The sequence below is a fragment of the Chrysemys picta genome, chromosome 6 (assembly GCF_011386835.1).
Source record: "Chrysemys picta bellii isolate R12L10 chromosome 6, ASM1138683v2, whole genome shotgun sequence".
In the NCBI taxonomy this organism is placed as follows: Eukaryota; Metazoa; Chordata; order Testudines; family Emydidae; genus Chrysemys; species Chrysemys picta.
The window spans coordinates 88,283,059-88,297,433 of record NC_088796.1 but is presented as its reverse complement, the minus strand read 5'-3'; the positions used below and the strand labels follow the sequence as shown (position 1 = coordinate 88,297,433).

At 42.1% G+C, this 14,375-nt stretch overlaps 1 protein-coding gene across 1 annotated transcript in view; it reads right to left on the bottom strand.

Moving 5' to 3' along the window:
• Positions 1-872: 872 nt before the first annotated feature.
• The window catches only part of LOC101944133 (fructose-1,6-bisphosphatase isozyme 2), a 29,127-nt gene continuing 15,624 nt past the window's right edge, over positions 873-14,375 (bottom strand). Inside the window, exons 4-7 of the mRNA XM_005304295.5 lie at positions 13,886-14,026; positions 12,418-12,555; positions 6,453-6,572; positions 873-1,596 (exon numbers count right to left, since the gene is read on the bottom strand). Coding sequence (XP_005304352.2) covers positions 1,402-1,596; positions 6,453-6,572; positions 12,418-12,555; positions 13,886-14,026 — 594 coding nt within the window. The 3' untranslated portion in view covers positions 873-1,401. The remainder of the gene's footprint in view (positions 1,597-6,452; positions 6,573-12,417; positions 12,556-13,885; positions 14,027-14,375) is intronic.

Sequence of the window (14,375 nt, the reverse complement as noted above, 5' to 3'; positions counted from 1 at the left end):
TGTAATGGTCTAAATGTGGACAAAAAATCAAAATGAGGGATGCGATGAAAAAAATAGATCAAGTGTAATCCAGTCAGTGTGATGATGATGTGTTTGCAAGGCAATAGCTTACATTAATACACATGGGACGGGCACCTAGATATCAAGGTGATGGATGTACTAGAATTAGCTGGGATAGATAAAAGAGGAGACTAAGGGGGGGATATGATAGAGGTAGATAAAATCATGAGTGGTGTGGAGAAAGTGTATAAGGAAAAGCTATTTACTGTTCCCATAATATAAGAACTAGGGGCCACCAAATTAAATTAATGGGCAGCAGGTTTAAAACAAATAAAAGGAAGTTCTTCTTCACACAGTGCACAGTCAACTTGTGGAACTCCTTGCCTGAGGAGGTTGTGAAGGCTAGGACTATAACAGGGTTTAAAAGAGAACTAGATAAATTCATGGAGGTTAAGTCCATTAATGGCTATTAGCCAGGACGGGTAAGGAATGGTGTCCCTAGCCTCTGTTTGTCAGAGGGTAGAGATGGATGGCAGGAGAGAGATCACTTGGTCATTGCCTCTTAGGTTCACTCCCTCTGGGGCACCTGGCATTGGCCACTGTCAGTAGACAGGATCCTGGGCTGTATGGACCTTTGGTCTGACCCAGTATGGCCGTTCTTATGTTCTTAGATAAAGACCCCACCAGGTATGACTGGAGGGGTATAAGTAAATATAAATCTGACATGAGAAATCTTTCATTAAGAAGGAAAGTTGAGATGTGGCAGTTGCTGTGTGGTAATAGCTTGTGTGAAATTACATGGGACTCTGGACAGAAGGGAAGTGGGAATGATTTCAAGCACCGTATCAAGCATTTTCCCATTCCCATGGAAAGGTAATTCAATTTTAATATTTATTAATTACCCAAGGCAAATATTATTTGGAACATAAACACACTCAGATCACAAGACTAGTGGTAGTATGAGGGCTGACAAAATAATAATTGCCCGCAACAAAACCTCCAACAGAAAATACAGATACAGTCTCTAAATGAAGTCTTGAATGCTGATATAAAAATGCTTTGCCTCAAAGAATGCCAGCTACTGCATTATCAGACACTTAGCTTCAGATCAAATAGAGTGTAACCCAAACAATTCACTTCCTTTTTTAGTGTTAGGCAAGTAGATACTGTTAGTATTAAAATTTAGGACTTTGCTTTTACTCTTGTATTACAGAAACTGGGACTAAATAATTTTTGCACTTGTATTCAAGGGGAATTAAAACCTTTAGGAACAGTCTTCACTATTTCTATTGTCAGTGAAAGGGGGAACTGATATCCCGGAAACCAAAGTCTTCTGATTGCTGCTCTTTCTGGAAAGAGGTATAGCCGGTGTCGGGAGGAACATCTGGTGTGTGAATGCCATTAGCTGCTTTTCTGGTGTTTCTGCACACAAGCGAGGTATTCCTGCACATCATCTGGGGACCCAAGAATCAATGGGACTCTCTGGTGAATAGATTCAGGCTTCACATCCAGCACTGGCTCAGTCCCTGTGGTAGCCATCCCACCAGCCTGCTCAATGATGAAAGCCATGGGGTTGCACTCATAAAGGAGACGGAGCTGTAAGAAAAGACAAAATACAGGACTGTTTGGGGGTGGGGAAATAACAACAAAGCACTTCTCAGAACTTAAGTGTTGACCTTCCCTTTATGACCTTGGCAAGCTTCTGCAAATCTCCCACTAGAGAAGCTACCACAGTTCCATTGGTGTTAGCAATGATGGGAGCTCTGGTATAGACCATCTGCCAGAGTTTTAACCACTGTGTTTTTCAACACTGTCTCTTTTACAGCCTCTCTTTATTCAACCTTCTTTCAGGGTTTCTTTAACAATAACATCCCCACCATAAGCATCATATTGTGTCATGTTCCCATCTCCCATTGTGAGATTTTTAAAACTTCCTCTTCTGGCTTCCATTGCAGCTTCTGTAGAAGAATGGAGTGACATTGCACGGAAGTATCAATATTCCAGTGGAATTTTAGCATTTCAGAGCTGAGGTACACAGTAGGTGGGACAGCACAGGCAATAGGTTTCGCCGGACTAACGAGGTTCTTGAGGCTGCATGCAGCAGTGAAGTGGTTAAACTAGCAAAGGTGACACCTTCCCACAGGCCTTATTTGTTATCTTGAAGCTTGGACAGTTGTGTTTGCTCAGGATATTTTGGAGTCTGAAACCTGATGCTGACATTCTCAAGTGTCAGGAGTTGATTGCAGCACTGCACAACTGTGGCTAAACCTGTTACAGTGAGCTGAGTTCATGCAGATAATAACTTTTAAGTAACTATATGGTTATTTTAGAAATGTATTTTCAGTTTAGTGTGAAGGAAATTAGGCCCCCAATACCTATTAATGTTAACAGAAATTTCAGACGTCGTCATAAAAATGTTCCAGTTTGAAAGCAAGTACATTTGGGTCATAGGTCAAAAAACTCCGGGGTCCTGGAACTAGGGGATGTGGCAGCACCCCTTGGCTTGAAGTGGTTTCCATATATAGAGGGTTTACAGTTTGGTTCAATGGCTCTCAGCACCCCCACTATACAAATATTTTCAGTGGCATTGGAACAACTACAGTTTGTAAAGGGGAATGAAAGGCTGGTGATTTAACAAGGTTCAGTTAATGGACTTGGTTTTGGGAGATCTGCTTGGATAAAACACTTATGTCTTCCTTCTGTGCCTCACGTCTCCATCTGCAAACTAGAGATAATAATACTATCCTATCTTACAGGCTTGTTAGGTATTGAGATACAATGGTGTGGCATGGAAAAGCCTATACAAATGTAAAGTACACTCCCAAAAACAGAATGTGCTTTGGGGAAATGGAAGTGTGTAATGGAATACAACCAACCCTGTAATAATTTCGGTGATCACACTGTTTGCAATAAAACCAGGGATTTCATACACTTAAGCAATGTACATAGCATTAACTTTATTTCTTACTTATCTTTAAAGTTTGTTTCAATGCCACTCTAAGTACACAATGTCCAGCTAACAGGTAACATGGGGCAATGGCCTTTATAGTCTCTTTATGGCATGGTCAATTCAAAAAAGAGAACCTGCCACAAAACAGCAGTGGTGTCACTGCAGAATCACGTGGGGTTTGTCACTGCTTTGGTGTGACTGTAAACCTTAAGAATGCCATTCATCTACCTCAACAGCTGGAAAACTAGATGGGACCAGCAGTGATTGGGATAGAACCAGTAGAAAGGGGAAGTAGAGCAGGCACTAGCTGGGGGGATGCAGGGGTGCCCCCCCCCCCCGAGTCTCCATTCATTAGCCAGCCAGGGGAGGAAGGAAACTGATTGGTCCTTTGCTCTCCTGTTTCATTAATTTTAAATCCTAGGCCAGGCCTTGAGGAGCCTCTTTTTGCTCTATTTCAGCAACCCCTGCTACCACCACCCCCTGTAACCATAGTTTTGGAGCTGTGTCTTACAGATGCTGCAGGTCTGATCCATTGCCTGTTTTGGGGTTAAAAAGTTTTTTTTTTTTTCTTTCACTTGTGGCCAAATTGGCATAGTCCTGTGTTCTTTTTTTTTTTAATGTTTTGCCTTCCTCACAGCATCCTGGAGGCACAGTTAAGCTAAATCGGATTTAATAATTTGTGGTAGTATTTGGTGGGGATGTTAGTTTATTGCAACTTGTGGCTGGTTTCCAGTCTAATTAAAAGGAATGGCTCTGGGAATTTGCTGATGGGCCTTGTGCTCACAGGATAGACACAGGCTGAAGTCCTCCGTTTTGGTAGCCTCTGTCGCCCTCACAAGGGCATGGAGGTGGTGGGTGGTAGGATTCAGGAGAGCAAGCTGAGTCTACCCTGGGTGTTGGGTTATATGGTAGAGGTCTTTAACCCTGCCCTGGAACTATATACAGGCAGTTAAGTAAGAGTCTGGGTGACAGGGCAGGTAGTTCCCCTCCCCTGTGTTGGGTTTAATAAAGTTGTGGGCCTTCTGCTTAAAATCCATCCCTGTGTCTGTCCTCATTCACCACCATGTCCAGGTCAAAAGCATACTTCTTGCCTTTGTTCAAAAAGCTGACCGCATCCAAGCCTCCCTCCTTTAAATGCATTAACGTTTTGTAATTCATTAGAGCATTATGAACATCAGATCCACAAAAATATGATTTGGTTAACATTTCCAGTTTAAAAACAGCATCTGCAAATAGGCTGATACTGTTTGTTTCAATATGAGAGACAAAGATTAACTCTCATTGTATATATTGAGCACTTGACACTCTTGTTTTTATCTTGACCTGTAGGGATTGGCCTTTGTGCTATACTAGCTTGTTCATTTAGCATGCTCATCATGCGCTTCAGCTCCAAAATCCATAGAGCATAACTCCACATATTTGCTCTCTCAGCACTCTGCCTATGCATTGGGGATGTTCACAGGGTAAAGGAGGATGACTGGGTAACAGTTGCCATTGTACTGTCTTTCAAACCGGAACAGCCGTGACTTTGGGTGAATTGGTCTTTATGGACAAACCTACTACATGCGGCAGACAACACAGGTCTAGAAAAAGTGGTGGTGATACTTTACCTCAAATCACAAGTTTTCACTCTTAACTGAAAGTGACAGTCCCTTATTTTGTTTGTAGAATAGCCATTAATAGCAACCTCCCCTGCCCCCCAATATTAAAAACCAAATTATTGGAAGCGGAATGACAAAACAGTGCCTCCAAAATTCTCCTTCCAGCACCTAAATATATCACCTTCACAGTACACCCAGGCTTCCTGAATGAAAGTCTTGAGCTAATTGTCTCCTCCATGGCAACACAATCCAAGTCAGCCATTAGCTACTAGAGGCTAATTTACATGTGTAAACCCTTTAATTCCATATTTGTGCCTTGCTTTCTTGAAAGCTGTGAAATGAAATCACCTTGAAACTGCTATTGCCTTCAAAAAAGGAGTACAAAGTAAAATTTCAGCATACGTGGTGTTTTTTTCTTTTTTTAATAGTATCTGGCACAGCTGTTCACATAATATGAAGATCCCATGTACACATACTCTTTGCCCAGAGGTTTAGAGCACAGTATGTATTTCACAATGTAGGGTGTATGCTGCCTCTCGGTATACGACTGGCAGTACCTTCAGGATGTCTCTTTTTTTCCTGTCTCTTATCTCATTCACTTCACAGCTGCTTTTATATAATTTCCAAATATAAAGACTTAACCTGAAAAAGAAAATCTGTAAAGCTGGTTCTCTCACACACACGACCAACCCACAAATTCTGTAATAAATGGCCAGTCCCTTCCAGAAGGCCTTTAACACTCAAACATTCTGAGTAAATATGTCCCAGGAACCATGTTACAGGAATGGCTTAAAAACCAATCTTGAAAATCATTGCATAATGAGGGGATTCCTGCAGTGATAACATGGTGTGAATCCAGCTCTTTCCCTACTTTCATCAATTCCTCTTTTTCAACAAGGACTTATTGATAGGCCTCTTCAGATGAGTTTTTAGTACACTGTCCCAAGGTGGTTTGTATAGTTGGACAGATAATCATCATGATGGCAGCTTGGCTAGTTCTGTGGGACAAAATATCTTTGTCCACACTGGTCAAGGAAACTGTGCTTGCTAGTTCAGCTTATTTAAACATGATTTCTGGTAGCACAGTGTTCTTCAGTAAGGACAAGGCCTCAGAGTCAGTACAGCAGACCCGGTCTATGTACCGCGAGACGCAGGCCTTGTCTATATGGTAGTGTAATGTGCTTTATGAGGGTGATATATCTAAAACGCACTAATGTGTTGCACATTAACTGGTCTGTGTAGACATTGGTAGTGCACATTAAAGATTCCCTAGTGCTTTTTAATGTAGTACTGTTTCAAATAGCACTACATTAAAGTGAATCAGCAGAATCTATATGGACCAATTAATGTGCAAGAGGTTAGTGTGCTTTAAAAATCATACCCCTGCCATTACTCCACCTCGTAGACAAGTCCTAAGTCCTACACTATTTTGAATACTTTCCCAGAGGACCCATTGTGATATTTCACTCTAGTGGTTGGCTCTAGTTACTATAACTGCTTGATCCTCACTAACAAGTAAAAAAACTAATTTTGGGTCAAATGGTAGAGGCCTGTGTGTTCTGTGCTGGAGATTCCAGGTTCAATCCCCTTTGGAGACTGTGAATCAAAAATTGGCTCCACTGAAGGATGTGTGCATAGTCTGTAATGCAATGATTGGTTTAAAAACACAAAAATAAATGGGATGACTCTGAAAGGTCAGAAGTATGTTAGATGGGACCACTGTTGAGTTGGGCCAAATCTAATTTGTAAAAACTTTGACCTTTGTGTCCCTTAATATACTCCCAAACCAGCTCAAGAAAAGCTATATTTAAGCCACTATGCATAAATTATAACCATTCTGTCATGCACTCTGGAAAAGCAGTGGTATTAGGTACAGTAAGTTCAGAAGACAAACAGTTTACCTTTCCCTTAGGACTCTTCTGGTTAGCTGGGTACATGAATATCCCACCATACATCAGGGTGCGATGAACATCAGCCACCATCGAGCCCACATATCTAGAGCCATAGGGGGCACTGCCATCCTGTAAAACAGATGGAGACCTTGAAGCTAAAGCTGTTATATCTGCAGATACCAGTCAGCTCGGTGTTCTTGGGGAACCAGGGTGTAGTATCTAGCCTGTCTGACTCATGAAAGACACCCCCCCACACACACACACACACCAGACTCTGCTTGAACCAAAACCGATCAGAGAAAAGGCTTGCAGAGAGCAGTGAAGGGCATTGGGAGATGCACCTAGACCGCTCCTGACAAGGGTGACAAGATTAAGACATCTCTATTTGCATACAGAATGGAGAGCAGAGACAACTCCCCTAGCCTCATCTGCATGAAAGATGAGACAGGGATTAGCATACAGAATGAAGAACAGAGAACTACACTGAACTCTGGGACCAGAAAAGCAGGGAAGTACTGCATCATGGGAATCTCTGCTCCAGATGTTAATGAACCTACACCTGCCCAAACCCGCTCAGCAGTTATCAGACCAATGCTAGTAATGAATCCTTGATTGATATCCAAAATACTGAAGCAATCTAGTTGCATTGTGAGCTCCCTGGAAGAAAACACCACCCATAGCTAAAAGTGATCAGCTCCTGTTGTCTAGCCTAAAGAAAATCCTTGAGTCATCAGTTTACCCATAAACAAATCTAGTGTTCTCCCTTGAACCATTGTTGTTTCTCTACCAAAAAATGCCCCCTACCTATGTTCAAGTAAGTGTTCTGATGCTTAGATTCAAACTATGCATCAGTTCCACTGGGACTCCATCTTCTCCTGACTGATCGTGCTGGGGGCTCTGCCTGTCTCCAATACTCAGGACCCTGAGCTACCATCATCACCTGGGAACCCTGATCAGTTCAAGCCTCATTGAGTGGGTGAAATCCCTTTCTTTCTCTCTCTCTCTCTCTCTCTGTTTTCCTTTCTACCTTAGGTATTAACTTTTAATAATGTAACTGTTATGTTGGTTTAGCCCTCCTTGTGTAGTTATCACTATTATTCAATAAATAAATTTTATAGTTAAGCTGGTTGCTTCTCTCTCTCTTGCTGAACTTGACTCTTTTGTGTTTTTAGCTTCCCCCGTTTACTCTACAGCAACGGTTCTTTTACCTAAGCTTAAGACCCCTGCAGCGCCCAAAATACTGTGGGGTTTGCTCATCAAGTAGGTTACTACCAGTACAATTGTGATGTGAGAGTGGGGATAGGGACATGCTGAATCTGGGACACGTAAGGGTGGCAGCTTGAAAGTGCTGATTGACCTGTTCCGCTCAGACTTGCTCTGTTTGTGTGGGTGTGTTCATCCGTTTCTGGGGCTGGAGGAACCCAGCCCTAGGGAACCTAGGTCCTGCAGGATAGCTCCATTGGGAGGGGACTTGCATAAGGGAGAAGTAGAGCTCCATATGAAAACACATGTGAGACAAGCAGTACATTGATAGAATTACAGAATTCCCCCCTCTCCCAGAAGAGTAACCCGAATAAATGAGCATACCCCAAAGTAACGGGCAAAACTGATAACCCTGCCAGGCTGGGTAGCTGGCAAAGCTGCAGTGTATCATTGCCCTCTTCATTTTGTTACAAGTCCGAAATCAAAGTTTGCTTAAATCCCTGACCACTTACGGGACACTCTAAATGTTGGCAGGCCTATAGTTTGACACACCCTTTCTCAAAAGGATAGAGTCTCTTATAAAATGTAGTAATGTCCATGCAACCCCAAAGTAGTTGCAGCAGTTTTTAAACTCTCCCTGGGCAGTATGAGCCACTCATGGTAACTTTGTGGCATCATATGTGCGTGCAGTTTGAGTACATGAGAACCTGATACCATCTTTCCACTTTCCCTGCTTGCTCTGTCTTGAAAGCCAACACAGACTGAGACTGCTGATAACCTTGCTTCCTCATGTGATCAGAAAAATGGGTGTAGTCAGGTGCTTCCAGGGATGGAGATGCAGGAAGAGCAGAGCAAGGGGGATCTACTCTCTGAGGATTCTTGTTGTTTTGCTCCCATATAGATGCTATGGTTTTAGGATTGTTGCAGACTTATTTGGGAGATTAGTTGAGGGACTGAAGATTATTTGAGTGTATGGTTTTGTTTGCTTTTAGCTTTTTGGAAGGCAGTTTATCACAGAAAATGTCATTTTTGGGAGAGCAGTAAGAAAATGTATGCCTATCAAACTTGATAGTGTCCATTTAAAATCTGGGGGACGTGGTCCTCGCATGCATCGCCTCTGATCCTCTGCCTCTATCAGTATACACCTTCCAACTTCTGCAACAAAGGAGGCAGGGGTTTTACCGACAAATCTCCTTCATTGCACAATCCTTATTCATCCCCAGAGCCAGGTCCAACCTGTGCCCTGAATGGGGTTAGGGGTCCTGTTGTTAAAAATAGTATGTGATCAAGTAATTTAAAGACTATATCACAATCCATAAGCACAAGGGAGCCAAATTCTGCACTAGCAGCCTTAAAAAAATAGGAAATGCCAGGATTCTGTTCTAACTTTTGAGTACTTGACTTTGCAACCTTCATAATGTCCTTTTAAGAAAAAGAATTTTTCTGTGTGTATTATGACATAGAGGACCACATTCCACTAGTGTGTTTGAGGTGTCTGTTTATGTGATGATCATAACTACAGTATATGGGAATAGGAAGGACAGCTGGTAATCCTGCTCCCTCTAGCAGGGTTTGGTTGTTTCTTACCATGATAGAAACCTAACTGATACAGACACAGCTGAATGCATGATCATGCTACAAATAATAGAAAATAGAAACTACTTCATTTTAGTGCAGTTGTCACCTGCACCACAAGGACCTGGGAAACAGACAAAAGCAAACTTTTGACTTCCCTTTAGAAACCAGACACTAGCAGGTGTACATTCAGTATTCCCTTTAGTTTTCAAGTTTTACTTCTTGTTTGATCCCTTATGATACAGTCTAGCATTCTCACAGCTGCAACTGAATATCTCATATGTTTCTCTTTCAGATGAGAAAGCTAATGTATGCTGCATGATGGCTGGAACAATGCCCAGATTTCCCTCTCAGACAAAGATAACAGACATGAATGCCAGTGAAATACTTTTTCCTCTGATTAGACTCTCAGAAATGCCTAATTTGTATGTGCATCTGGGGAGCATTTGATATTGGCTCAGTGGGTCTTAATGAGAGAGAGAGACAGAGATTTCCAAGATCCCTTTAGCATATGCATGGCCACTGAGTACCACCACCCCCAGAACTGCTGCGATATTTTCAACAGTGGGGTGGCGGAAGCAGGCATCCGTGCATGCCAGTATCCTGCTCCATGCAGCTCAGTGTGTGTGTTCCAAGAGGCAGGAGTGCTGGCTACTGTGCCTCACATAAAACTGGATGCCAAGGGAGTTGTAGCTGTCATGCAGCTGTTACAGGAGGCACTATAGACAGCTGCAGTCCGCAGGGCCCTGGGCTGGAACCCGGAGTAGAGGGTGGGCCCGGGTTCCCCCCAAACCTCCCAATTGACCTGGACTGTGGGTTCTTCCAGAGGGGAAAGGTCTCTGGGCTGTTCCCCAACCCACATGGTGAATCTCTGAGACAAGAAAATCCGCCAATAAGCACAGGACCCACCAAGATAGAGGAGGAACTTTGTCACACTGTCTAATAACCTGATTTGCAGGCTCAAGTAGTAAGATGTCTAAAAACCTTTGACTTTATGCCTGAGAAATTGCACCTACAATTATTTGCATGTGCAAAATTGCACGCTGCTTTTCTGAATTAGGCTCTACATCTTGTTTGCCTCAACTTCAAACTAATGCAGCCCAAAAAGATTGTACGGGCAGAAGCTGCTTGTTTTTTTCCCTTGTGTTTTTTTTTTTTGGAGGCCAAACCCTGCAGCAGGGATGAAGAAAGCCCTCTCTTCGAGTGGAAGTGATGGCACCATAATGGCTTGTCCTTTCCTGAGGAACTATTGGTCATGCTGAACTGCCCCTACATTTTCTGATGTGGACTAAATATTCAATAATGACTGGGCTGAAATCTTTTATAGGACCTTCCCCAGAAGATGTGAGTAGTGACTGCATTAACACAGTATTATCTTTTAAAGTTAAAAAAACTCCTGCTGCTGACTAGATGTTTTAGTTCAGAAACACTTCCAACAGCCAGTTTGCAACAATAGCACAGAGCAAGGTCTAAACAATATGTTTTTGTAAATGAGGTTTGAACTCCTGCAGGATTTGAGTCGTATGATAGAACCGTGTGACAAGTTATAGATACTCCACAAAGGTATTGACAGAGTTCTGGTGAAATGGATTGCATTGGATTGCACTGTTTGATGTTTTTCTCTCACCCTTTGAAATTGAAATGTATGAAACATAATGATACATGGCATTTCCTGTTTTTCCTTTTGGCTAGCTCTGCTCCTTGAACAAACAGTTTACACTTTTTTCAACAGTCAGGTGGCTTTATAAAAAGTAGAACATGTTCTGATCTGGGGGATTGAAGGATTCATATATAAAGAAGCAATTTTCAGGAAGCAAGAAGGCTGTAAACTGGGTTCCACTTCCCTCAAAACTACACTAAAACCCTCACTTCTCTGTTTCAAATAAAACCACATAAGCAGACGCACAGCATTCTAATACAACATATCTCATAGTAACAACTTAGAGCAATAAAGCAGAGTTCTTGGGCAGACGCAGAGCAAAACTGTACTCATTTTGTTCAGTGTAGCAAGATGTAAGTTTACAGCCTAGCAAGAAGTCCTCACAGAAATATGACCTGCAACCTTATCTAAAGATGTGATCCCATCAGACTTGACAAACTAAGCAGCAACAGTTTGTGCCAGTACTTGGACAGGCGCTCTCCAAGCAAAACACATGGTGGTACAGGAAGTAGCTAGCAAGTAAGCTCTTGTGCTACTGTGCATTACTGAACCAGTGCCTCGGTATAGTGCTCTGGGGAAGTTTGCTACTGGATGCACTGTCTTTTAGGTGAGACATAAATCAGATATCTTTTTTCGCAAGAGTAGGGTTAATTCTAGCATCCTAATGAAATTCAAACTTGAGTAATTATAGTCTACTACATTTTGAAGTGACTTGTTGGACATACACAGTCACATTTTCAAAGAACTTTTCAAAATTGCACAGGCAAAATGTGTGCATGTACGTGTTCATACTCACAAAGGGCTCAGTCATGCCTTATTAGGCACTGATCCATGCTGAAGGCATTGCAGATGTGGAGTTCCAGGCGGCAGCAGAATGTAGAGGGTAGCGTGCCCTCAGCTACACCTGTTCAGGTGGTACAATGTACGCCCCCTATGGGGGAAGGGTGCATGGGCATGAGTCCACCTCTTTGTCTTTTGGGGTTGTATTGTGCCCCATGAGGCGTTAGGAGGGAGCAGTCTTTGCACTTTGGGAAGCATTGGATTTGCAGCTGTACCCTGCTGCTGCACAAGGGTGCAACTGGGGGGGAGGATTTTTACACCCCGCCCTTCAATGCAACCTACTGAGCAGTAGTGAGAAATCTAGCCCAAAATGGATAATTGTGCATGTTATTAATTGAGGTACGTATTCAAATATATTTGAAAATAGGTGCATGTCCAAATTTTGCATGCATAATTTCAGACGTTCTTTAAAACTCTGTCTCTTATTATCTAGCACATCTTCCTCCAAACTATTACAGAATGCCGATGAGCTTGGCTACCATATAGGTTGAAGTAATAAAGGATTTTCAGAGTAGTGGAATCCAAAGTACTTTAGCCATGTAGCCAGAACATACCAGGTTGTAGATAATGTTTCCAAGGTCAAGGAGTTTAATTCAGCAAAACAATCAAACCTATCCTCCTCTTTGAGCTGTACTTTGCTCAAAGCAGCATGAGCCCTTGCTGCATTAGCTGATTACAAAGCTGCTATTTTCTCACCTCAGGGAATTTCTTCCTTTGTAAATATTCTGTCATCACAGGATCAAAGTACTTGGCATAACCCTCATTGATACTGTAGATCTTCCCTTTCTTCTTGATTTTCACATCTTTATTCACCAGAACAAATTCACCAAGGGCCTACAGAAGAATGAGGTGCACCAATTACTAGCAGGCAGCGGGATATCATGCTAAAGGAAAGTTTGAAAGACTTTAGCACAATGTGGTCCTTTAATCAATATTCATTTATATGACTTGTCATTGTTTCAAGCAGATCACAAGCTGGAAAGCTGCTTTAGGTACAGGAAGATTTGCCGTATCTTCAATGTGAACAAAAATAATCTCAGAAATAATTGTCATAAAATGAATACCCAGTCCAGTATTGTGAACCCCAAATGTTTAAAAATAAGTCAGACCTGAAAACATCATGAGACTGGCATCAAAATCATGAGATTCTTTTTTTAATTGATTTTTGGGGTTGTCTTTTGATTTTGATTTTTTTAAACTGCCCCTGCACACCCTCACTGTATATATATGTCAATTAGAGTGTTGCTAACATCCCAAATATATTGAGTAAGCTGACCTTGACCACTGCTGCATGAGATCTCCCTGTCTGCCTGATGATTTGGAGCTTCCAGCTTCTCTCCAAACCTGAAAATTCTAATTAATTAATTCAGTGTGTCCTCCCTCAGCACTCGCATCAATTCTGTCCCCAGTCTGTCTGCTTGGTATAATCTCTTCAGTAAGTTACTTTTAGCGCTTAGGTATATTGGCCTTCACTGAAGTCAATGCACTAAGATCATGGAGCCAAGATTTCACCCATTGATCAAATAAAACCTTTATATTGTTACCTATCTTGTGCTGACTTTCCAAATGAGCCATCTCCTTTCTCCTTCTCAAGCTCCCTGGACAATGCTGTCTGGGCTTCTGGTGTCTGATTTTGAGAAGCAGTCTGCAGTTTTATGGGCATGTTTTTTTATTTGCAATATTTGGGTATGCAAGTCAAAGCACTTAAAGTAAAGCTACCTAACCTGCAGATGCAGTCAGGAAGTTAGGGGTATAAGTGTGTATGAATTATACCCATAATTAATATTTGCATTTGCTGAATTAAAAGCTAAAGTGAGGCCCTTTTTTTGAGGGTGGGGCCCTTAGTTGGGGGCAAAGGCACTGATGAATTTTCTTAAACATTTCCCAGTATATGGCTGTGATGTAGTCTTAAGATGAATGCACAGGGGCAAGGTCTCAATTTCTTCCCTTCCATGAATGGGACTGTGGTTCTGCAGCCAATGTGGTTTTGTATTACCAAGTACCAGTAGGACAAGGATGGATTAAAACAGGACCTGGTCAAAAGGGAGAATGCCACAAATAATATTCTCTAGATCAGATTGGAATGAGAAAATAAGTAAAGCCTAGCATATGAAATACTAAAAGGCAAAAAGAATGTATATAGTAATTAACATCTTGTTTATACCGGATCTAGCATGAAGCAGTCCACTCCTTGCCCGGTAGAAAGAGCCACCAGCGTAGCACTGCCATACAAGGCATAGCCTGCTGCAACAATATTTCGTCCTGGCTGCAAGGCATCCTTTTCAGAGGGCTCATCTTCTGTTGTCTGAGGAAAGAATTATCACAATATTGAAGGTTGAGATCTTAATGGAAAACAATAAAAGCAGAACTCAAATTTAAATGAAAAACTGTTAAAATAACTAATAACTAACCCCTCTAGGGTTGCCAGGTGTCCGGTTTTTTACCAGAACGCCCAGTCAAAAAGGGACCCTAGCGGCTCCGGTCAGCACCACCGACTGGGCCATTAAAAGTCAGGCTAAGGCAGGCTCCCGAGTTCCACGCAGCTCCTGGAAGCAGTTGCCAATTTTCCTAGTACTCACCTCTCCACAACAGCAAGCTTTGTTGTTTATCATTGGTTTTGCTTGCTGTGGTTTTTAAATCCGTTTTCAGTCCTC